At 27.4% G+C, this 26,858-nt stretch overlaps 2 protein-coding genes across 8 annotated transcripts; one reads left to right on the top strand and one right to left on the bottom strand.

The window, feature by feature from the left end:
* The first annotated feature begins 7,774 nt into the window (after positions 1-7,774).
* LOC113555995 (zinc metalloproteinase nas-4-like) lies at positions 7,775-22,064 on the top strand. 2 transcript variants are annotated; one of them, XM_026960677.1, is made up of 7 exons: positions 7,775-8,083; positions 18,284-18,387; positions 18,494-18,590; positions 18,757-18,886; positions 20,414-20,610; positions 20,688-20,787; positions 21,832-22,064. In XM_026960677.1, exons 2-7 carry the CDS (start codon positions 18,316-18,318, stop codon positions 22,004-22,006), a joined length of 771 nt encoding a protein of 256 aa, XP_026816478.1. In that variant the 5' UTR covers positions 7,775-8,083; positions 18,284-18,315; the 3' UTR covers positions 22,007-22,064. The 2 variants fall into 2 exon arrangements, with proteins under 2 accessions (XP_026816478.1, XP_026816476.1); XM_026960675.1 differs by having other exon boundaries at positions 7,775-8,273.
* LOC113555994 (mitochondrial thiamine pyrophosphate carrier-like) lies at positions 22,061-25,959 on the bottom strand. 6 transcript variants are annotated; one of them, XM_026960671.1, is made up of 8 exons: positions 25,688-25,901; positions 25,265-25,559; positions 25,039-25,190; positions 24,664-24,819; positions 23,746-23,916; positions 22,706-22,880; positions 22,478-22,629; positions 22,061-22,314 (listed from the first exon to the last, which is right to left on the bottom strand). In XM_026960671.1, exons 3-8 carry the CDS (start codon positions 25,165-25,167, stop codon positions 22,135-22,137), a joined length of 963 nt encoding a protein of 320 aa, XP_026816472.1. In that variant the 5' UTR covers positions 25,168-25,190; positions 25,265-25,559; positions 25,688-25,901; the 3' UTR covers positions 22,061-22,134. The 6 variants fall into 6 exon arrangements, with proteins under 6 accessions (XP_026816472.1, XP_026816475.1, XP_026816471.1 ...); XM_026960674.1 differs by lacking the exon at positions 25,265-25,559 and having other exon boundaries at positions 25,869-25,959; XM_026960670.1 differs by having other exon boundaries at positions 25,259-25,901.
* Positions 25,960-26,858: the final 899 nt, after the last annotated feature.

Below are 26,858 nucleotides of genomic sequence, written 5' to 3'. Positions count from 1 at the left end.
GACGTTTATGTTGTAATAATAATAAAATTACTGAAGCTTTTTGATCACTCTCGGGATTGACCACGTTGATTTACAAGAAAAATTCTTACTACATGCGAAGAGCCGCGCCGACAGACAATACGATAAAACTTTTTTAGTTTTTACAATGGCCTATATTATCTCGGCCTACTCCGCAATTTTCAGCCTTCGTGTTAGTTTGGTGACGTTTATAGGTGTACTATATACAATATGTCTTAAAGGTCCCGTTTTAACCTTTAATATCCTCGTGGAAAATCAATATATTTAAGTACGGTTTTAATTGTGGTAAAAAGTTAAAAAATCTTCATTGAAAAGTGTATAGGTATAGGTATATTTTAATTTCAAAAATTTCAAAATAATTTTTATGCAGTTTAGTTTTTTTTTTTAATTTTGTAGGTGTCTTGTTTAAATAATATTTTTAATTTAATTTAAAAAATAAAATATTAAAATTGAGTAAAAATTGACCAAATCACATAAATATTTCATTGATTTACAAACTTCATTAAAAATTCATCATCGGTGCACGGAACCATGGAATACATAGAATAAAAAAATTGTCCTTAGAATGAAAATATACGTTCATAGAATAGACAAAAAAATAAAAATAAAGTCATACAAAACAAAATTTGTTCAATAGTTTCATTGAAGAAAGGCATTTATAATCACATGAATATTGTGAATGGGTGCTACATAGAATGTGCCAGGTTCCAATATTTGTAGTTAAATTAATTTTTACCAATGGATTTACTTTTATAAGAAATTTATGATTGTACAGTGTACGTCCGTGTTCTAATCAAGATTAATTTGTGTTTCGCTATGAAATCAAAACTGTTTTAAAAAAATATGTCTAATTAAATAGTTATCTTTAAAATTTAAAAAGCTTAAGTGAATATTTATTTTATTTTTTTTAAAAATTAAAGACATTTATGCCATTTAATTATAATTTTCTTAGTAATTACTGTTTATTACTAATTATGTTACTGTAAAATTGCACAATCTAATCTATTGATTTGCTATATGGAGATATTAAAGCTAATATGAACATTTTGGGTATACTATAGATAGATACTAAAACTTGTACACGTGTTTGAAAATCCCGTGTACATTATAACTACTAATTTGCAAATATAGCTAGGTACACATATTTAACATATTACTATGATGACTAAATTGCGATACGACACAGTTGAAAACGGCGATTAAGTGTATAAAAAAAAAAATATAAATAACACTATACTCACTTGTACATTTTTATTATTTAATTTATAATCGTCACAACGAGAGGTGTCATAAAATATTTTTACACCATAACTTACATATTAAATGTAATATTATTACATGATGTTATATTATTTAGATAACATAGTATTTTTGAAGGATTGTGAGAATAAAACACAATTTGAAATAGCCGCGAATCGTGATAATATAATACACTTATAGTTCTCATCCACAGACATATAATTGATATATATATCATAGTCTAGGATGGCCCTCGGAAAGAAAGTTCGCACGAGTGACATATGCAGTTATTATAGTACTCATGCTCATTTCATTTTTTTATTTGCTTTAAATTTTTAAATTTCAGTAGAAAACAATTGAAAAACAAATTGGTTCTAAGCAATTCATAATTAAAAATAAATGACGGTTTTTTTTTAAACAATATCAGAAATTAAATGATATTATATTTCGAAAAATTTTATACTTACACATTTTTTATGTACGTTTAAATTCAAGATCAGTAATTTTTATTCTATTTTCTATATTTTTTTAAAATTTTTTTACTGTTTTTATAAAATATTTTGAAAAACCTACATTCATCGTGATCCATTAGTTTAATGAAACCAGGTTCTGTGAAAAATATTATCCATTGGCTACAATGGTAGTATTTACTTAAATAAATAATAATGATTTGTATGCTTGCTTAGTTGCATATACCTTCTAACGATGTATGTATATACATTTCATATGTATATAACGTATATGAATATGTGTATATATATCTGGTAAACTGTAGAGTATCTAATGTGTGACAGACACACACACAATTCAACCAGCAGGCGGACCACAATCGGAATTCCAGACGAGTAAATTTGTTTTCTACGTGCTAACGACATGATAAGTGGGTCACCCGTACGGTGAGCAGGTCAAGTTGAAGGTACTGGTTCAGTGTGGCGCGATCCAAGATCAAGAGATCTTGATCGTGAGCCGTCGCCGAGGTCGTGTGACGTATATGCGGCGGCGGCGGCAGCAACGGTCGCCATCAACAAGTGTCTACTAAACTTGCGGCGACGCATTTTTGTACTGTGCGCCCTGGGGCAACATTTTCTTGGCGCCCGCTCCCCCTTCACGAGTGATCGGCATTACAAACTTCAATCTATGATTAATTCTTATTTAATATGCATGTAACATTGAATATATTTTGTAGAAAGTGTATATATAAAATAATTTTAATATTTTACACAAAAACTATTGAATATAGAAAGTGAAATAAAATATTCTTAGAAATAAAGGCTACGATATACCACTAAGAATTACTTTTTAGGTAGATACATTCTGGTATATAATTGAATTCAAATTGAACACAGGCAATGGCGGCTGACGAGGTACACTCGAAATTTCCTGTACAGCAGAGCAAGTGCTCTTATTTTTTAATGTTATTTTTAGGTTGCATTTAATGAAAAATGGAATTACTGTAATACCGCGCTATACTTACATGTATATACGAAGAAGTGTGAAACCCGTATATAGAAACTAGGCATATATTTCTTTTTATCAGAGATAACGGGTAAGATTTATATTTTATCACACAAGCCATGTTGTGCAAAAAAAGTAATGAACATAACAATATGTTATATGCCGTTAAATTTGACTTATTTATATACATAAATTGATAATACAGAATGCATTTTGTTTATATTATAGTTCCAGTGTACAGGAATCATGTATCTGAACAAAATAATAATTGTAATATAACTACTACTTATATAAACAAGAGATTATAGCGATAAGTCATTATATGAAACGTATTTTATTACATATTGTGTGTATTATTATACAGTTATATTGTAACTCTATTTCTAAATCAAAATAAAACAGGTATTCATACATTTTTTTTTGTATAGGTATACCTTAAACATATTTACTAAAAACTATTCAATGGCTGGTAAGTAAATTTAAATCGTACCTGTGTCACATATTAGTAAAAAACGTATACGATATGTCGCATATACCTATTGGACTTGCTTCAAAAATAAATAAATAAGTACCTACATCAACAATATATTTAATTTAGTGTTTGTTGCTATGGGAAGGGAAGTTGATCAATAAGTTGTCCCACCAAAAAAATATTTACATAACCGCTGTACCATTGATATATTTAATTTTTCTCGCTCTGAAATTGGGCCCCGGTACATTTGCCCATAGTCACCTAGGTCCCGAGGGTTAGAAGAGGAGATACTTTTAAATATATCACTTGCGATAGGTCCACATGCCTTGGGTAATAAAAAATGTGCCTAGAATTAAAAACGCAAATCATAATTCATTATTAATTATTTATAGTAATATAATCTATAACAAATGGCATCTATTTAAATAAGCAAAATAATATTGGATTCTCGTGAATAAAAAATAAATTCATGTGTGGGTCACCTTATGGAAATTTATACGAGTTGAAATAAATAAGCTATAATATCATTATCATATTCCTAGTCTCAAGAAGTATTATATAGATTCTTTTAAGATAACTTTTATTTAAAATGTTCTAGTACAGATTTTTGAGTTTATAGAAGAAAAACAAAAAAACATTATCATTAATTTCTATTTACATGTAGATATATAATAATAACATAGTGTCTGACATAATATATCATATATTGATAAGCAATGGGTATACGCGCTATTTTATGTGCGATGCGAGTAATTTCAGTATGCTATATGTAATAGGTATAATATATAGGTAAACTTACTATTATGCGGTTACATTTTCTAATTTTGTTATTGATTTTTTTCTATACAACAATTGAATAATTCAGAAGAGAAAATTACCGAAATTATTGTGTTAGTAAATATATCCATTAATGTTAAAATTTTATTTTATTGCGTGGATTTTGACTATTTTCAGCAAGGATTGGAATCAATTTTATATAACGACAAAAAATGTTAAAAATACTCTAAGAGTGATCAAAAATAATATAAAAAATGAACTTTTTATATAATGATATTCAAAGTTATATTAAAATTAAAATTTAATAAGAAATCAGAAAAACTAATATCGATAAGCGAAAATGAAATTGAAAATAAAAAATGTCAATTCGATTTCAAAGCTACTTTACCCTTTTGACAAAACACAATGATGGGGTGGTCTCCAAAATTGTAGGTACGTCACAATAATAGTACCGTCACCGTCGATGTAAATACGCTAAAAATGAATTCAATTGGTAATACTATACACACACTGCAGTACATAAAAGTACATAATACGATTATTCACTTGAGGGCTCTCTTTACTTATAGCAGTTATCATATAGGTAAAATAATAATACTATATCAAAAATTACATTTCCAAATTAAAGTTTTATCAGCAATTATTTACAAAGCACAATGTGTGAAAAAAGATTAGGTGGGCTTGGAATTCTATCTATTAAAAAACAATCGAATACACCAGTTAAATTTATCGACAATTATTGATAATTTTACAGACAAATGGCACGCAAACAAAATTTTTATTAAACAATATGTTAGAGTGCTGTGTACAGTGTACTGTGTAAAATGTATTTTAAACGTATACTTAGTTTAACTTCAATGAAAATATATGGTAGGTAAGGTAAATTAATTGATATGATTTTATTGTTTTAGAATATAAATAGTATAATAGACATACATACTTATGTAGTTATATATAGTTAGGTACTAGATAATTCATTCGCGTACCCACCTGCGTATTCTTAGGGATTTTCAGTGATTGAACTATCATGATGGCAATGCCTTCTTTGGTTTTAGATGTGATACACTAATATACCTATTATATCTACATCAGGAAACGACGTGGAACCGTTGCGAATTTGTTGTCGCGAGAAATGATCGAGATCCGTCTGCGAGATAATCATCGACGCTACGCGCAGACATACAATTAGGCATGTCACGCGCGTTGCGTGTACAATATTACCTATATAATCTATACTATATGGTTACCTATCAACAAATCAACAATACCGTCTTAGACATTTCTATTATACAGTGTGATTCACCAAGCATGCTCACCCCCATTTTTTCTTTTATAATATTTTATATTACTTAATTAAATTTATTTATTCAAATTCTCATTTTTGCAATTTTTAAGTATACCTACCTACCTTATTTTTAAATACATATATATACATATATATTTTTAACACTATTCAACATTAGATGTCTTATGACAACACCGCAATTACTTTTTTTCAAACGAGAATCTCCATCTTTTTCTGTAAACTGTTGAGTAGACAATTTTTTAAAAAATTTAGTTTTGGATTATTTATTATTGTGTTTATACAATACATTCAGAAGAGAATATGGAGTACATGATAATTCGAAAATTATAGTACCTAATCAACATTCAAAATTTTATATTTTGTAAAAATTTTTCGAGTGTAGCACACTAGTACCTCTATTCATTAAATCCAATATATACATATTACTTATATTTTATATTCATTGAAAACCATTTTTAATACTATATAATTCTCAGTATTAGATATAATATATATGCATTTTAATAAATTGAAACTACTAATATTTTAAATTCTGATTTAGATACAAAAAAAAAAAAAAGTATCTGCTTAATAATTCAGATGAGTATAATTGGTTGATCACCCTGTATGCTGTCGTCGTCGTCCTCGTGCCTATAAGTGTATATACTTTATTATATCGATACAATGAAGCCGCAGAACCTAATTCGACAAAACGAAATTATCGATAACAGCTAAATAGAGGTACGCGCACGAACTTTCATTTACAAAATATACGTACGCACGATATTGGTCGTCGTTGTCGGCGGTGGCCATCGACGTATTAAATCAAAATAGTATTTGCCAACCACTGGGACCGCAACGGCTATGGCAGCAGTATGTATAATAATAAAGATATATTATGTTATTATAATTCGATGCAGTCGTTGACAGACAGGCCAAACACACTATATACAGAGTGATTCACTTAATTTGGTCACTCTGATTTGTCCATTATAATAATGAATTTATTAAAATTTTGATTTTAAGAATTTTTAAATAAGTACCTATAGTTATCTATTATAATGAAAGACCAAAATATATTTTCAAACACTGAGGATTGTCCGCTGAGTCGATAAAGTCTTATCTTTTTTACAAATGAGAATCAGTATTATGGAGATATTTTTTTTTAAATTGTAGGTGTATTTAAATCAAAATTCGAACTAGCAGTTTTTGAATTATTAAACTTTGTACAATAAGGGTTATAAAATGGTATGAAGATGTGGGGGCTATGATGATGGTTTGAAAATTATATTAGGTAGTAGATACCTTCTAATTATTATTAATTTATTACAATTTAATAATCGGTAAAAACTGTCCGAACATAAAATGTATACTAGACTAAAAAAATTACATTTATTTCATATTTTGATAAGCCTATTATATTAAGGACTATTAACCTTAGAATGTATAAATAGTTTATAATGACTCAAAAACTATATACTTATTGGAATTTTAACTTGGAATTTAAAAATCGCTTTTAAAAAAATCTGTTTAACTACTTGAAAAGTAAAAAATAGGTAAGGTCCATTAAAAAAAAAGAAGTTTACTTCGCTACAGGAACTTTTAACAGTATAAAAAAAATCAAGCATTTTAAAATACGGTTGAGAAAAGTAGTATAGTACCTATTAAAAAATTTAGAAAAACAAGAATTTTAATAAATGTATTATTGAATGGGAAAATTATGGAGATAATCATGATTATTGTATATATAGTAAATCATTCAGTGATGGGGAAGTTGTTTTTTTTTGGTAATTAAATTATACTACGAATTATCTTTCAAAATTGTAATTAAATTACCTTAAATTACTTTGTTCCTATTTTTTGGTCAAGTTGCATTATTTACTTTTAAATTAAAAAATAACTTTATACGTACCAACTAAAGTTAATTTCATGTTTTATTTTTATAAATATCACTGAAGCCTTTTCAATATACATACATTAACAAAGTAACAACAATCAACTATATGAAATTATATGATTTGTTTACTTCAAAATCAAAAAAAGACTATAATTGTTTAACACGTCATTATTATTATTTTTTTTTAATTTATTTTAAATAACAATAAGTTTTCCATTTACTAATTTAAATGTTTTACTTATTTGAAAAATACTACTTTTTTGTCAGAAAATCGTGTTTATATATTATAATATATCTATACATAATATATTTTCAATTGGACGTATTAAAACAAAAAAAAAGGTAACGAATAATTTTGTAATTTTACTACAAACAAATAATATAAATTCTTTGCAAATAATTTTTCCCACAATAACTTATAACTTGAGCTAGGTTACTTCCCAATACTGAAATCACCCTGTATATATATATATATATGTACGTGTGTATACGTCGAAATCGACACGCACATCCTGGTCGATTCGATCGTACTACGCGCACACCACATAATATTATATAGGTAGACACACACGCGAGCGTTCGTGTTTAAATATCAATCGTTAAACCTCTAACAAGCCGTCAGTTGTCTTCCGTCTCCCGACCGTTCCGTCTCGCGCGCGTATTTAGGTATTATACCTACAACACTCGTCGCACGTACGGGCCGTTGTCGCTGCCGCCAACACTCGCGTAATAACCGACCGATACCCGATAATATTATATATTATAATAAAAAATATCATTACAATATCATACGATATAGCAGTAAGTAAATATATATAACATCAGCGCAGTTCACCGCCCGCCGCAGTGATGCTGCACGGCCGTGCCGGACCTCCCCGCACCGCCCTGCAAAGACGACGGTAGAGCCACGCCGAAGACGACTCGTTTGCGTAACATAAAGGTACCTCCATACACATAATAATTGCATGTTGGGACGACGACGGCGACAATCCTATATAATAATATGTGGCGGCTACTGTTGACGGGAACGCTGCTGCAGTTGACCGGAACAGTCGTCCAGTGCAGGAACATCAATCTGATATTGCCCAGCGTTCCGGACGTCCTACACCCCCCGGTGCCGTCCTCCCAAGGTCCGTTTTTTATATTATTTTTTTATTATTTGTGTTCATATTATGGTGTAGGTACTTTTTTTTGTATAAAAATTATATTGTATTCCGGCTACCGACGAGAATCTCGATTCCGTTGTTCTGTGTTTACGGGTACTCCAAACTGCAATTTATTATTTATTTTAGGTTTATACCTATTTCATATTTTTTAATTATTGCGTACACACACGCGGTGAATATAGTATTGTTAAGTACTTGTTAATTAATTACAATAAATATATAGAATTTATGAATATAAAACTGTAAACAATTATAGCTGGTACAAATTTATTTACATTAACACAGAAAACTAATATATCATTTATTATTCGAATAAGTTAACAGCTAGAAATAGCACTTTTGTATTTTTTAGCGGCAGAAAAATTCATGGGAGTATACGAATCTATTTTATAGAATTATAGACTGGATAAGTTTCTGAAAGTTAATTTATTTCGTCCGGTATAGCCGATCGCCATAAGCGATAAACATTCAATGTTTTAAATTTGTAATACACTAATCAGATCTACAAAATTATACATATTGTGATTTTCCGGCATATTCGCGGTATATGTCGAAATAAATACTTAAATTGTTTGAAGTTGATAACCGAAAAGTACTCATAATTATTATACTTTCGTGTGTTGTGCACTGTACGAGCCGTTTGCGGTGCTAATCTAATGAAAATAGAATAAGTACACGTTGCATTTATTATTTCACTCACAACCCCTCGACTGCTGAGTACTCTAACGTGGAGGAGCCTATTACCATGAGTACACGACAGTGAACGATCACTATTAGTTTTTTTGTTTTGGTTTTTACTTTTTAATATAGAGGACAACATTAAATCAGGATTGTTAACTTAGTACAAGTATAATTCATCTATCATCCAATTTAAAGATTTTAAGTATAGGATAATTATTAGGATATAATATATTATCATAGGTTTTTTTGATATTGCAATTTTGGAATGAGTCATGAGCATTTAGAAATTGAAAAATTTTACATAGAAATCATTCGCTTAAAAATTAAAATATTGTATTAAACAAACATACAATATATTATGGTATTCGAACCTCTAAATATTTTTTTAATCCCATTTAACTCTAAAATCAAAGCTAACAACATAAATTTGGTAACGCTGATCTACGTTATATGTACCTACATTATGACCAAGGAACGGATTTTATTGTAATAAAAAAATCAATATATGTATCAATTTTTCTTAAAATATGGAATAAAAAATTCAAAATATGTAAATATTGGAAAAATGTATCTATTAGTAATGAAAATTATAAAAAAAAATTAATATTTTATAATTATAAATATTAAATAAAAGTAACACAAATGATGTTGGTATATAAAAATATGAATATTATTCCGAAACAAAGCAATAAAAAACAACATGTTGTTATAGGTTTGCTAATAAAAAAATTGGACGGTTTGGAATACTTTTGTATTAACTAAAATACCGTTTCACATAACAGATGTGATAGGGGCATAATTCTTATTCTTCTTATTCACTACTCGTATAACAGAAGGAGTGTATTCAATTTCCAGAGATCCTTGGTGAATTTTTCCTATTAAAATATCTCTATCAAAAATTACATATCTTGTTGTTTTAGACGAAGCAGATGATGTTAAAGATCGTCAAAAATCAATAAAAAATCAAAAGTATGTATTTACAATAAAATTCGTTCCCTAATTATGACATATTACGATTTTAAGGCAAAGACCAAAATATTATATGGGTGTGAGTATGTGACGTCCTCTCAAAATTCTGTTAATCAAATTATTGTTGTTCAAATGATGTTTTTACCTAAATTAAAGTATGTTAACAAGAAATTGATAGATCTCTCGTAGGATATAATTATTAGCTTAAAAGTAATCAAAAAATTTTAAAATATTTGTCCAATTTAAGAATTTAAGTTATAGGTTAAATTTGTGGAAGTATTGCATTTAAAATATGTATATGTACCTAAATATAATTATAACATAATATATATATATATATATATATATGTATATTGTACTTATGTAAAGTATAACCTGTATTACGGACCTGAATATTTTGCTGATAATATCATTACTAAATTACTATAAATATTATAATTATTATAAAGTGTTAAGTGTGTGTATTTTATATTTATGAATTCAACGTTTTTAGGGAAATGAGGTTTCGCGTTTTTCACACATCATTCTAGAAACCGTTTGATATTTTTTTATTATATTTTATAGGTATTACCTTTATACAGTTTTGCCGACTTTCCATAAAACTCTTCCCACCAAAGAAATGTTTGTACTAAATTTATAAAATAATTTTTAACTAGTGGACAAGGTACAAAAAAAAAGCCGTCAAGTAGGTAACAGTTCTGTTATACAGTAGGTGTCGAGTGTACTTCGTCGCCATTGAGTAGATAGGTCAATGTAACGAATATCTTCAATTTCAATTCAATAATAACTAATAAGTCAGGTTGTATGCGATCAAGTCTGTTTCGGAGACGTTCTAACTTTTTGGTTACAATTTTAACAAATGTTCGTATTTTTTATTTCCCGATTGTTTTAAAAAGTTGAGAAATTTCTGTTTAAAATAACGATCTATTTTTTTTTTTATCAGAAACCTCTATTGAGTCTGTCGAAGTTGATTATTGGAGCATATTTCTACTAGAAAAAGTGTTTTCACACTATCAATGTAAAATCAATACATTCGATCGTTATTCCACTCAGGAACCAGTATAAAATATATAGAAATGTACGCAAATATTGCGTGTATTCAGGTTCACTGATGATTTATATTGTGTCGTCTACATGTTATTGTTTAGGTATGTTTTGGCGTAACACTTTTTTCCGTTTATTCCGGCTAATAAATTATGGAGAAAAAAAGCATTTGAACGCGAGTCCGAAGAATGTAAGCCGGCCGATTGCGTTTTATAACTATAAGTACGATTCATTAGAATATGCGTCTAATGAAGTTATGAATCGCGATTATTTGTGTAATATATGGTTATTATCATAATTTATATTTATATTAAACTCGGAGAAAGTGCATTTAGCAAATTATAACAAGAGTTGTGCGACACAAGTCGAGGGAAAGGTGGTTTCGAGGACGTACGTGTGTATTTATATGCATCTATATATAGTATATAAGTCTGCAAATTTTTGAAATATGCCAAAAGTGTATAATCTATAATGTATGCATAATATATATGTCGCACTACCTTAGTTGTATAGTAGTTGTGTAGTGACGTGTTTGCCGCGGTACGAAATCGTATTTCGATAGAACTCGCGCGTATCTACATCAACAACGTATATATTATTATTATATAGACCGTGTGTACTTACACTAAACACTGTACCCACATAATAACATAATAACTATCTTAAATATTGATACATTAGGAAAGTTTTTGCAGAGGGAAAATCACCTTTAAATTAATTTAATTATTCTCCCTGCCCCATGATCTGCAGTTCTAAAATTTGAAAAATAATTAAAAACTTCTTTTTATTCAATTTGTTTACCTACTATTGTCACTACGAACTTTTTATTTGTTCTTAAGAGAATTTCATTTTCATTTTTATCTTTTACGTATATCACAATAGTGAAAAAATTGAAATTTGAAATTTTACTTTTGATTTTTGTAATATAAGTATGTTTTGAATTGTTACATACCTAATTAGTGCTTAAGTATTAAATTTTTAACCACGTTTTTGTTATGTGCGATGTGAAACTTGTAACAATTTTAATATATTCAAGCACCTGTACGTGTATATCTACTTAAAAAATAACACTTTTAGTTCGGACTATCATATTTTTAAGAAATTATTTTGTATTAATGAGCGAGTAAGAGGCTTGGATCAATTGGATCAATTAATAAAAATTTACAATGTTAGCTTAAAAAAATAATATTATGTAGGTACATACAAAAATCTATAAATAGATTCGTACAGTAAAACCTGGTTAACGCGTATTTACGTACAAGAACAATAATATTTAAAACAAAATAATTATAATAATACACTATGACTAAATGCGGCTTGATTTTAAAAAATAAATTATTATTTTGAAATCAATTACAAATCTTATAGACATAATAATGTATGCGTAATGCATTTGATTATGCGTTTTAGTAAATAATGCAATTTAAATTATCAAAACAAAACATTTATGAAGGTATAGGTTAGGTTAACATTTTTATTAGTATTCGTCACTTCGTCGTGGTAGGTATATCTTATGGAAATTAAATGATTATTCTCAAAAAAAAAAAAAGGAATTTGGACCCAATTGAAATATATACATCGTGTAGTTAAAAAAAAATCTGCAGAGTTGCTCTTCTGTACTGTTCCTCACTATTGTATCCATAGGAAAAACAAATCTGAGCGAAATCGATGTACGGCGTCATTATCTATTTCTAAGGATAATACATTTTAATAATTTCGGTGATTTGTTATTCAATTAGTAACACTAGGAAGGTTGAACCAACTTTTGCCAAAAAATCGCATAATATATATATAGGTATTAGGTATTACCTATGTATATAATAATATATCAGTTATCAGTATGGTAACCAGTCCACGTAGTTCGTTTGATGAGCTACATAACTAAACGTTCTTTATAATATATTGTGTTATCATAATACGAAACTTACAGTCAATCCCATAACAACAAATGACAAAAAGTATCGCGAGCATTGCCCTAAAAAAGTGTGACAACTCTAAAGAAAGTCAACTGACCGCGTTGCAAAAATGGTTAGGAATGTGATTATTGGAGATATATAATATGTACGCAGTCGAATGCATTAATATATAGCGTAGTTGTGGAAACGAGAACTGACAATTTGCAATTTATTACATTCTATAATTTATAAAATACCTACCATGTTTTAGTCTTTAAACGTAGGTTAATAAAATAATATCATAATAACTGCTGGCGGAAAAGTAAGGTTGATATACCAAGTAGCAGTATACCTACCCAGTGGTGCATTTAGGATCTTAGCGCTTAGTCCCATGGATATGGAGAATACAATTGTTGGTGGTCTATTGTATTTAATACTATTTCAATAATAAATGTATAAATTATAGTAAAATTGCATATATACAATATATGATATTATGTATATGGTTCCACAGTAACAAAGCATATTATATAGTATTAATAAATAATACTAACTTGATAAATTAAAAATATATCAAATGTATTATTATTTGTTATTTTAAGTAATGTATTCGTAATAGCTAGACATGCGTAAATATCAATAACATATAGCAGGGATGGGTAACTGATAGTTATTAGATGGCCAATTTTAGAAAATTAAAATTTAGCGGGCCAGAGTAGAGGGCAAAATTAAAGGTCATTCAAAATATGTATTTTAATTTAGCATAGACCTAGCATTGAGTATAGACGATTGACTTTGAAATTGTGTGATGTAATTTGAAAATATAGCGTGGGCCAGATAAAAAAGGTCCGAGAGCCGCCAGTTGATCATCCCTGACACTTAGGATTATTTAAAAAAAAAGTCTTTGGGATATCCCCGTAAATATGCTTCTGCTTTTTCAGTATGCAGTATTTAATTTAATGGTATAAAGTAGAGCAGATAATGGTTAGATTGTGTTAAGAGATGATTCGCAGTGACTGTTCGATGTGTATCGTAAAGGTCTAAGGAAGCTGCAGGTCGGAAAGTGTGAGTAGATAATTATGTTTACTTTTGTAGTTTTATCCCAATAAATGGTGAATGAGCAAATTCTTTGATTAACATACAATAATAAAATATTACCATACTGCCTACCATAATGAAATTAAAAAAGAAAATTTAAAATATACTACACTGTTTAAAATATGATTATCAAATTTTAGATTCGGAGAATAATGTATTTGATTTAACAACTATGTAGGTATATGTTTTTTTCTCTCTATCATCACCTTTCGAAGCAATAAAAATTATGCTTATTGAAATATAATTTTCATGCATAAAATAATTATTTCTTATCAATGATAAAGGTATTTGAAATTTTCACCAAATGTTTATGTTATTATTTTTTTACTAAAGATGTCAAGTTTTGAAATTTGAATTTTTGAGATATTTTTGAAATGCATATAATTAATTTAAAATTTAAAAACAACCTTATTAGCTCATTAATATTATACATGTATTATATACAAAATTTTTAAATTAAATTAAAAAAAATAATTTATATTGATTTGACTTTATTCAAATCAAAAATATCACGTCAAATATCAATCGTAAATCCACAAAATATATTTGAAAATAAATAATTATTAAAATATTGTTCCAAAATGGAAATGTCTTATTAACACCACCACATCATCAAAATATAATAAAGATATATACACAGTGTTTTTTATTCCTAGTTATCTAATTTAAAATTTTAGTGCAAAATTTGATACCTATTTGAACGAAAAATAACCATTTTAGTTATTTTGTTATAACTTAAAAAATAATATTCGTGGGTAATTGAAACTTTGAACGAATATTATTATAATTTAAGTACACAGTGATATATCAAATGTAAAGATTTCGGTAAAAATTAATCATACCTACCGGCGTATAGCATTATATATCAATACAAACCATCTTAATTTAAAATCGTATTTAAAAAAAAATTATTTATAGGTAGGTATCATAGAATTCAAATTAAACATATATATTACGATGTCTTACTCCTCAATAATTAGGTACACTCGATATCCGCTGTACAACAGGGTGGTTGCCTTATTCCCCCTTTTTATTCATATGAATTATATTATAAACCGATATGGCTATATGTATATTGTATATATAATGTATTTACTATAAAGTCAATAGTCATATATTATATGACCAAGGTTCACTACAAGTCTACTGCAAACATTCAAGAAATATATAGACAAATAGCAAATGTATCAAATTGAATGTACGTTAAGATTTTCGTATTTGATTTGAATAATGTCTGGGTGAAAAATTAGAAACTTCAACCAACGGCATAATTTTAAGATAATGATGGTGGACAAATTCCATTGTAGGACATTTTTCATAAAAAAATCACAATGTGCAATATTTTGAGAAACTAATTATGTTGTTTAAAATGTTAGTAGTTTGTTGCTAGTGTTGCTATTTATATAGCAATATAATTTGGTCCCGGCGGTAAAAGACCCAAGTACCACGCTAATACCAGCACTAATTATAAAGTTGTTCGTTATTAGTCTGTAGCATATATATCTAGTTTATTATTTATATGCTTACGTCCTATATTATGTATGTAAAGATCTTCGAGTTGTTTTGTATATTAAACCAATTTTATGTCTCAAGTGTATTATCGGACTTTTAAAATATTAATATTTCAATTTATACATACACCACCTATCTATATTTTTATGTTAGATATATGAAAAAAATGTATTGACAGTTTTTTTTCATTTCTATAAAATATATAAATAATGTTAGTTCTCAATGTTCTTATCATATTCATTATTCTAGTTAATCTTATTTACTATAAAGACAATGTTAAAACAGTGAGAAATAATTCAGTCTTTAATTATGACGTACTTACATTATGTATTTTGATATTGTTTAATACTTTAAATTATAATATTATAAATAATTAAGAAAATTAAAAATAATTAATATTTATTATGCAGTATATACCTAAAACGTAGTATTATGATTTTGGATATCTATTTTCGACTAAAATCAATTTATTGAACAAAATATTTAAGACTTAAGTTCATTATAGTTCTTCGCAGGCGATTGTAAATTTCACCGATTTATAGGTAGTTGATTTTTGGGTTGAATTTAAAACATGTAAATTCCACCGGTACGAATTTTTAACCTGAAATATTTACTATTCTCATTTGTTGTAAATAATAGTAATTTTCATTTTTTTTTTTAACTTAAAATAATTTTTATTTTAGATGGTTTAACAAATTGTTGAAGCATATTTCATTAATAGATTTTTGATTCTTTATAAATTTCAACATTGTGACCATTGTGTCTTTGATATTTTACTAATTATTTAACTGAATACTATTACTCACGTAATCACGTGCGAGGCATCAACTTTGGAAAATTTGTTAATAGATTTTCATAAATATGTAATGGTTTCATTTTCGCATTAATTTTAATTTTTATACTTCCAAGTCTATAGGATCGGGAGAATAACAATGTAAATTTAGAAAAACGTTTGAATTTTTGCATCACACTTGTTAATACACGGATACAATAAACTCCGTGTTTGTCGTTAGTTTCAAATAAAATAGCTTTTTTTTTTATGTAAAAAATTATTTATACTTACTAACATTTATCTATCGATGCTAGGTACAATATAAATATTCACATTCAAATAAAAAATAACTTTAGTAAATCGTTACTGCGAAAATATGACGTATAAAATGTTAACAAATCTACACACCAGTCCATCACTTACCTATATTGAACAGTCGATAAAAATTAAACACAGTATGTACCGACTACAATATATTTACATAGTACATACGGACTACAGCTAAAAAAAATACTAGATAAAGTATAATCGAAAATCTAACATTTACTTGTATACTACCTCAGCTACTATCATTTGTAATAAGTAAAGTATGTCTTTTAATTTCGATTACATATTATCTGAATTTTATTTTACTTAAATCAAAAAAACTACTCGGCCACTAAACATTTTGACTAAATTAATAAAATACCTATGTTTTTTGATTAAAAAATGACATTTTGTCGATCATTAACCGAGATCAAATGACTCGCGCTGGTTCGTATATCCTATGCGTATCCGTGTATTTTAAATTAATATAAATTTATTATGATAACCTAAACGCCCTAAACCTATAAGTTAAGTACCAAAGTACCTATATGATTTTCAATTTTTCAAGTTAGAATTCTAATACAAAAAAATTGGATAAAACAAAATGTTATATGCAAGTATCCAGATTATTTATCTCGGGGCCATGTTTGTGTTGTGGTGAGGTCAGAAAGCGACTTGACCCTCCCCTTCACTAATGGATATGCCACTGAATGACATAATCCAATACCTATAAGAATAGATGGCACATAGGGGTTGTACTTGCACCCCCTAGCCTTTCAAAAAACAAAAAAAATTGAATATTGAAAATATTTAATTTTGCATAATTACCTATCTATATTGTATCTATTATAATACTAATTTTACATATCTTTCTAATCGTGACCACTATGCCTGAATTACTTTATAGCCGCTAAAAAAAAATAATTTAAAAATAATTTGAAAAAATATTTCTGTGAGTATATAAATTCGTATAGTGCATCCATCCATAGTATATACAGTAAATAATCTCATGTGTACTATATAAAATCAATACTATAAATTCCAGTCGAATAGTTATAACTTATAAGTGTATAATATAATACATTTTGTCAAATTTCTCGTTTTAAGGGGGTTGGAAGCGATGATTTTCTGTCTTTGTCTTACACACGTGGAACATAGGGAAAATAGCATATGCGCCTGACTAAAATTAGGGTACTTCTAGTTGTTCGATTTAAAATATGTAAAGATGACTGAATTGGTATACAAGTTTACTTTGTATCGGTCAAAGCATATTTTTAATATTTTTAATATATTTAATAATAAAAATTGACAAATTTATAAAATTTAAAATATTTATTTTAAATAATAAAACAATCGAAAAAGTAGTTCGACCGATGCAAAGTAAACTTGTATATCAATTAAAACATCATTACATATTTTAAATCAAACAACTAGAAGTACCTTAATTTTTGTCAGGCGTATATCTATGTTCCACGTGTGTTAGACAAAGACAGAAAGTCACCGCTTCCAATCCCCTTAACTTAAATAATTTAAATATTATTTAGAAATCAGCGTATACTATGCACGATGCATCCCTCTGACAAAATTCTTGATGGCGCCTATGCCTATAGGCAATAATGATTTAATAAAGAATTACAATATTATGTAAAATAGTATAATACCTTACGTAAACGTGTTTTCAAAATTATTATTTACAGCCGGATACATAAAAGGAGATGTGGATGATCTCATGTCCGTGGAAGACATCGATCCAGAGGTCAGACCGGGCTTGTTTCAAGGCGACATGGCTATGAATAACGAGGTAAGCACACTGCATTATTGTCGGTCAGGTCCACTTCAGTGTCGGATGCAGTTTTTCTAGATCTTATTACGTTTAATGTTTATGCACCTTGAACTTGAATTTATAGATTTTCGATTATTGGCGGGTCGGCCTGCGATGGGACATTTTCCCGGAGAAACTTTGGCTTAACCGCACCGTGCCATATTTGATAAGTCCGCTTTATGGTATGCATGCTATTATTTCAATAACCAAATTATTTTTATATAATATAATACAAAATTATGTTTGAAAGATATATCGAACTGACGTGTGCTTGGTATAATTACACGATCAATAGACACCGTTTTTATTATTATATCAGGATAATATTCTTTTGTTTTTCTGTTCCAGAAACCGAACACCGAATTCTGATATACCAAGCCATCAGGACAATCAATTTTATGACTTGCGTTAAATTTGTACCATGGACCGGCAAAGAAAAGGATTATTTACTAATATGGCCGGTGAAATATCCTTCTGGGTGATTATATATAATATATAATACGTTATACAAAGTTGTATGCGAGCTGTTCTACGAATAATAATATAATATACCTTCCTTATATCTAATTATTTAAAGTAACTCACATAAATGGAGTGGCGATCGATAAAGCTTGATAAATTAGTAGGAATTACCAACAGTTAGGTTAACACAGCGAAAATTGACGCCATTTTTATAATTTTAAATTTATTTACCTATATATTTTTTTAAATTTATTTTTCGAGTTTATGGGGTTTTACTCTCTTTACTTCTTTATATTTTACACTAAATATTTTTACGTACGACGGTGAATAATACTTTCACACACATTTTATCGTATATAAATATATAATAAATGTAATATATATAGGTATGATTCGACTTCGATCGTATAAAATCAACAAATATGAAATACTAGGCTATATATATAGGTTAAAAGGTATAGCTTAGTTTTTATGTAGGTATATCTCAGTTCGCTGGCAAGTCGACATCGACGCAATAACTTATTCGGGAACTAATTTCAAATTTTAGTTGCCAGTTGGTATATTTTTGAGTGTAGTTAAAATACTATATTCTTTTTTGAAGAAATACTTTAAAATTACTTTCTTTTTTTGTTATCAATAAAAACAATAACTGAAATTTTTGAAAAAATTGGTCGAGTAGTTTTTCAGTACTACCTATATAAGTGAAAACTCTACAAACATAGATACATTTTAATATAATAATGTATATATTATCTATATAGATCTTTTATTTTTGTATCCAACGGCAACTTTATATTAATTAACAAAACATATTTACTTTCATGAATCAACCCCCGAGACTCTGAGGATTATGTATGTCAAATTTGGGGCTAATTGGTTTTATAGTTTCCAATAATACCAAATACTTATAAATGCACAATCAATTTAGGTTTCTAAACATTAGTTTAAAACACCTTATATCCCCGTTGTGGTCGTCCGTTAGTAAGGCAGTAGGTAGATAGTTACGAATTCTATTGATTGTATTAAGGCATTAAATTATTAAATTATGATTGTTGATATTAAGATAGGTAATTATAATTATACTCTTAAAGTAACTACATATTATAATAAAAGGTCCCACAGAAATACGTATTAAGGACTGTGGTTTGCACGATCAACAAGAAAAATATTGAACGTTTGACGTCACTACATGTTTACATCGGAACAAAATGTCACTGAATTTTTTTTTTAATAGAAAGTGTATAATATAGCATTTGTTTGTCTTTTATTCTACAATAAGTTGAGAAACCGAAAATTGAAGGGATTGAGCTTTTTTAACTTTTTTATACAATGTATAGGTAGGTACTAAAATTATTAAATTATTGACTTATAACTAAGGTTTTTATGTTAAAAAATAATACAAAAAATAAATAAAATAAAGTATAAAAATTGTACTCGGCAATCATAAAATAATAATTTAAAGACATAATCTACTAAAATATTAAAATTTATTTAAAAAAAACCCGATTTTTGTTCAATTAACATAGGTATTTTAACATTACAGATGTTGGTCGTATGTGGGCCGTTACGGAGGACCGCAAGTTGTGTCTTTGCAGCCACCAGACGACACTGGAGCCAATTGCTTAGGTACCGACGGACGACCTATTCATGAATTATTACACGCTTTAGGTGTTTTTCACGAACAATCCAGATCGGATCGTGATAAATTTGTTAAGATAAATTTTGAAAACGTTATACCACGTACGTAATTAAAAAGTATTATTAATTTGGTAACGTTGGACCCTTATAGGTACATGATAATGTAATTATTGTTTTAGAATATCGTTCTAATTTTGATAAACAAAGTTTGAAAAACACTACATATCAGTTTGAATATGATTACGACAGTGTCATGCACTATGGCAAAAACTTTTTCAGGTAAGTTGATACATCACTTTAAATGTTAGTGTCTATAGCTAAGTTATATAGACAATTTATTTATTGATATGATTAAAATTTAAAAGATCGATCATGGACCATGTGTCACTAAATCATTTTAATGAGATGATTAGCTTACTATTAAATATTTATTTATTCATTCAATGTTTAGCGACTGTTAGTGGATCCAACATAATATGTATATTATAAATTATAATACAAGTATAAATACAATATAGGTCATTTTATTCTGATCTCGGAAATCGCAACCTATGTTTACCTACTATTTATTTATAGAGAATAAACAAGACAATACTGAGTTTATAATGAAAATCGTCTATATTTGTTAAGTTTAAGATTTATTAGATTGTTAAAAATTTGGTATAAATTTTACAAAATATTTTTTGTTGTTAATTTAGCATTATTAAATCTTAAAACAATATTATAGGTCATGCAAATTCATATACAATTTATAACAACTATGCAAAACTAACTAGTTCCGAGCCTTAGTAATTATTTATCACGAAATTTATAAAATATTTAAGTATAGACTATGGCCAATTCTGCAATTTATTATTCAGTAAATACTTAGAAGTTATCAAACTATTCAAGAATTATGTTTAATTATTTTTCTAATAAAATATTAAATTTATAAGTAGGTATCATCAAGCAGTGTACTAACTTACCATCTACAATAAAAAGTTATTTTACAAATATTTTTTGAACACTGAAAAAACCAAAATTGTTATACTACAACAATATTTTTAAATTATAAATTACAAAGATCAAATATTGTTCTTAGTAATATATAATATTAAATATATAAATTGAAATATTTTAATACATAGATAGAGTATTTAATAATAATATTTTTCGGTAACAAAATTACAGAAAAATGTTAATAACATTATAATTTATAATAGTAATTTTTTTATAGTATTAATTTTAACGGGTGGGGAAACCACTTTTACTAGTTGAATTATTATTTTTACATATAATTTAATCAAATACATCAAAAGTAATAACACAATTTTTTTTCTGCAGTATTGGCAAAGGAAAGCAAACCATTGTACCAAAGTTTGAAGGCAAAACAATTGGTCAAAGAAAAATGATGAGCAAAACAGACTGCTTGAAAATAAACGATTTGTATGGATGTCTAGGGACTCCACCAAATTACAACTATAAATACTATACATTATGTAATTATATGGGTCTTTAAGTCTTTAATTGGCAATTGTATTTAGAAACCAAACAAATAAACGTTAAAAAAAAAATCAGTTACTTGGTAATTTATTTTCAAACTATATTTCTAAAAAAAAGGTAATCAAAGTACTTTATAGCTATTAACTAAAAATTGTTGACTAAAGATTGAAGTAACTTAAGGGTTTGTTCATAAAAAGTTAGATGTAACGCAGTTGTAAAACCAGCTTTTATCAATGATGGAGACAGTCCTTTAAAAAGACCATTAAAAGATTCTTCTTTAATTGTCACATAGATACAATCCAATAATCCATTGCACATAAATTTCTAAAAAAAAGATTGATATACAATTGAACGAGTATTAATCGTAGTGCAAAATGTACACTGTAAAAACATAGTGTCAGGTGACTATACAAGATATGGGGGCAGTGAAATTGCCACATTTAAGTATAAGAGTGCATGATAAAATAATAATATACAAATAGTTTACCTTGCCAAAATCTTCCCTAGAATGAACAAAATCTTGTAATTGTAGCCGTTTTTTTATTACGTCTAGTGGGTACACAATTGTTTTTGCTGATACACCCGCTAAAAATCCAGAACTGAATTGTTTAACACTATTTATGCGGTCATCATGAACAGCTATTTGGAAAATAAATAAAGTTAAAAACATACATTGTTTGTAATTAACACAATAAGTATTGATAAAATTACATACTTGTATTAGTACTAGTATTAGTAGAAGACAACTTTGAAAATGTGTTATAAAACATGAACAAGAATCCGCCTTGTAATGCATTTTGCATTATAGTAGGAAAAAATCCTCTGTAGCATGCAGATACACCTTCCATCCTAAACATAGATATGGCCACACTTCTCATATTTGCATAGACCTACAACAAATATATTAAATATATTATTTGTTTCATAATTGTCTCCTTCTTTAAAAAACATATTATTATTTATATAGTCGTGCATTATATAGTAAACACATTATTAAGTCCATACAGGCTACATCAAAACATGGTCAAAATCATAATATGTTAAGCTAAATACACATTGTTTTAATATTATATATTTAAGAGATTGAACTTTTTTTTTAAATTTTCATTAAATCTAATTTTTTGTTTAAGAAATCTTATCTTTTAGTAATACAGAGTATGGAAAAACATCCTTAGTTTCTGTATGGCAATAAGACAATTATTCAAAATCATAGAATGATGGTAATTAATGTGTATGTAAGACGGGAAATTTAAGTTATGAGTTAATTTAAGTGGGTTTCAGTTATAAACATATTGTGAATAAATCAGCAATGTGTGTTTGCTGTAGAAACTTATTAAATTCAATGTTTCAAGGGTGCTTGATTTCCATAAAAGATGATAATCCATGGTCTGTGCATTTTATAGATTTAATATCATGCAACTTTTTTCTTTGGGGTTATGCCAAATTTCAAGTTCATAAATATCACCCAAGGAATCTGGAAGCTTTGAAGGAAGCAATTATTACAGTCTATTCATTGAATACCTCAAAAAAATGATTGAGAAAGTTGTACAAAACTTTTAATCTTGCTCGGAGTATTGTATCACCAATAGAGGGCAGCAATTGATCAAAATTTTATTTAAAATTACATAAATTAAAGTTTCCAATATTACACAATAAATACCTATGAAAAAAAAATTGATCACTAAATTGTTATTTTTTTATTTGCCTTCAAAACTAGGAAGAGCATTTTTCCACACCCTATATAATATATATTACCTGATTAGATTTTTGAGCAACTAGTCGAGTGCGCACAACATCGAATGGATATGACATCAAAGTAGCAGAAGTGGCGGATGTAACCCCACAGAGAAAATGAACACTAGAGGTCTGATTTAATTCTTTTTCTGTTGTTGATAGTAATGCCAGAGTTTTTTGAAAGACTAGAAACTAAAACCATTGTTTAAATATACCATGTACAATGAACTATAATTGAATAGGTACTAAAGATATAACTTTTGGTAATATTATACTATACTTATAATCAACTATAATACATGTAACAAATTACAAATTCATGATTTAAAAAAATAGATTATACAATTGTTTAAGTACAATAAATTGATAACATTTCACTTTGTGTTAACTTACATAATAAATAATTATCATATTCAAATTTATTTGAATTTAAAGTTTTTACCATGAATTATAGTAATATTTTATATTTTTTAAAACAGTTTTTAAGTTTACATTTTTTCAAATGTATTAATTTTGTGTACAACAAAATTATCTAGTGATAAAATATGGTATGAAGATATAGGTAAAGGAATTCTTTTGTAGTTTTGATTTTGTAAGAATAAATATTTAAAAATTAAATTAAAAATGGTTTGTTGTAAAATTATACATTTAAAAATAATCTTTTATGAGTATTGACATAAAAAATTAATAAATAAAAATGAAACTATAAAAAATATTTATTGTTATTTAAGAATTTTAAATAATAATATTAAAACTGTTTTGTGTTGCATGCATAATTTTAAAATTTAAGTATATTAATTCTAGTATCTATTACTCGGTATTTTGCTGTATATTACAGTAAATATAAACAATCATTTGTAACAAAAGCACGAACTTAATACAAAAAAAGAAAAGTTGAATAAAGATTGAACTTTATACATGAAAACAATTAATAATTACTTGTGTTAATCCATAAGTAGTTGATAGGAACTGTCCAGGTAAAAGACCTTTCCATAATGCCTTAAAACCTTCTTCTTTGTATATAAGACTAATTGATTGGTGAATAGATTTGTACTTAGAGTTATTTGAATTTTTTGATAATGGCTCAACTTGCAACTAAAAATAAAATGTACAAATTATAAAACTAAAAATTATCAAAACAAAACTTGATCATGATTAAAGTCAAACTATGACTAAAATATACTCATATTTATTAGATAGGTACTCTTAATTTAAAATAATTATTGTTAGTTAACTCTTTATTTTTCATAAGACTCTAGGAATCTTATACAACATAATAATTAAAGATACTCTCAGAGAAATAACTTAATTTACCTGAAATCGTATTTTGAGCACATCAAGTGGTTGACAAACCAAACGAGTAAAAGCTCCACTGCACGCACCAGCCGTGCTATGTAATAACCATGTCTTATCTTTTACAGTATTGCTAATATTTAACGACATCAATGAAATCCTTTAGTTCACAGCTAAAAGTAATAATTTTTAAAACATGTATATTATTAAAAAACAATGAGTAAAATATTATAAAAAGTACATGTACATAAATTATAATGAAATTATACTCTTTTGCTTTAATATTTAGTATCCCAAGTGGCAATCAAATACACATTGGTAATACGAAGTAAAACAAACACATAAAAATGAAGGCAGTGAGAATTGACAATGGTTTCAGTATTTCAGTAGGTCTGAGTAATGGGCACGTTCTTTAAGACCAGAAAACATTTAAGTGCCATTTCTGCCAATAAGATATATGGACAGATCATCATCGAGCATTGACTAGTCCATTATACTAACTAAATAAGTAGGTGCTTATCCGATTCACACAGCTCAAAGCTCTGAAACGCACATAAGTTGCAATCTACTGCTATTTGAAAAAATATATCAAACAACGATAATGTGGTTGCCACAACATGAATGCAGTAATTTTTTTTATCGACAATCATGTTTTCTAGACAAAACGTACGAAGGTACACGGCGACGGCCGACGACGATCAACAACAATAAATGCAGGGCGATGGATATATGTTTGTCAAACCACCACCGAATACGAGTGGACGCATATCGTGCAGAGATGACATAAGTCACGGTAAGAATAATATGATAAATAATAATAAAGAAATAGAAAAAAATTCTCAGAAGCTTACGATTAACAGGACACCGCTTTTTGTGGATCGATCGCATATTCTCATTGATAGTAAGACCTCCGACGAATGATAAGGAAGCATCCTTATCAGACAATTCATATAGATGACTGTGAAAATAGCGCCATAGCGATGCTCCGAAATAAAATACTATATCAACATAATATTTATTATCTGTGGTAGTAAATTTGCCGCTTATCACTTTTGATAAAGCAATAATCACCAAACCGCGTTATGGTATTATCTTATTGTCCACATATTTTGTAGAGTAATCACATTAGTCTTGTAGTGTGGAACATCTTAAAAGCTTAGACTTGTATAAGTCTATGCTTAAAAAGGACCTAACTAAGTAACAATAGTAATAACTAATAAACATTTATTTTACATAATATTCATAATATCAATTTAAGAAATTCACTTTCAAGATGATAAATTAAAAATAATCATTATTTTTGTTATTTTACTATTAAATATTTATTAATTAATTATAAGTCAGAAATATTAATAAAAAGTTATTCAATTATTTAATTTAAAGCATTTGTTATGCATATTATTTGACTAGGTAGGTATCTAATTTCAAAAATTATTAATAATATTAAATAACTATAATATACTCTATATAGCCATTACAATCATTAATTATTTTGCTCATATCAAAAAAGATAATCGTAATTGGAAATTAAATGAAAGTTAATTATGTAATTTCATAAAAATAATGATACAATAATTATACAAATGCAAAACAATAAATTATTACTTACTGATATAATAATTTTTTTCTGTTTTAAAAACAAAATGTATCAATATAATATGAAATAAAGTTGTACTTTATCATCAATAATATCTACAGAGTACAGGTAGGATCACAAAAAATCTTTGTTTTTTAGTAATATTAATTATTAATTTATTTTTAATATTTTTAAATAGTTAATATGACAACGTAAGAGGAACATAATAATACATTTTTAGCTTTTTGTCCGAACGAAAATATTT

This window comes from Rhopalosiphum maidis, chromosome 3, assembly GCF_003676215.2.
Source record: "Rhopalosiphum maidis isolate BTI-1 chromosome 3, ASM367621v3, whole genome shotgun sequence".
NCBI classification, from domain to species: Eukaryota; Metazoa; Arthropoda; class Insecta; order Hemiptera; family Aphididae; genus Rhopalosiphum; species Rhopalosiphum maidis.
This window is presented reverse-complemented; position numbering and strand designations above follow the sequence as displayed.